At 38.2% G+C, this 416-nt stretch overlaps 1 pseudogene across 1 annotated transcript in view; it reads left to right on the forward strand.

Annotated features, from left to right (window-relative positions):
• TEOVI_000326800:pseudogene overlaps positions 1 to 241 on the forward strand; it is a 1327-nt pseudogene extending 1086 nt beyond the window's left edge. The window contains exon 2 of the mRNA in view: positions 2 to 241. Coding sequence covers positions 2 to 241 — 240 coding nt within the window. The remainder of the gene's footprint in view (position 1) is intronic.
• Positions 242 to 416: the final 175 nt, after the last annotated feature.

Genomic DNA, 416 nt, shown 5'->3' on the forward strand with positions numbered 1-416 from the left:
TAAAGATATGACGGGGCAACTTGAAGAAGCTAAGCGCAACCAAGCCCCCAAATCAGCAGAAGACAAGGAAAAAGAATGCAATACAAAAAGCAAGGATAAGCAAGAAGAGTGTGAAAAACTAGAGAGTCAAGGGTGTGTTTTTAACAAAGACGGCAAAGATGGTGAAAAGTGCACATTAAAAAAGGAGGTGAAATATGAGCTTGAAAAAGCAGCAGGAAAAGATGGGAAAACTGAAGAGAAGTGTGCAAAGCATGGAACAGACGAAAATGTTTGCGACAAGGACAGCAACTGCAAATGGGAAAATAATACTTGTAAAGATTCCTCTAATCTAGTAAACAAACAATTCGCCTTCGGTGTTTCTGCATTTGTGAGCTTTGTAGCATTTTGAGATGCTAAGGATTTTCACTAAATTTTAT

Source organism: Trypanosoma equiperdum (assembly GCF_001457755.1).
Source record: "Trypanosoma equiperdum strain OVI genome assembly, contig: ctg_701, whole genome shotgun sequence".
Lineage (NCBI taxonomy): Eukaryota > Euglenozoa > Kinetoplastea > Trypanosomatida > Trypanosomatidae > Trypanosoma > Trypanosoma equiperdum.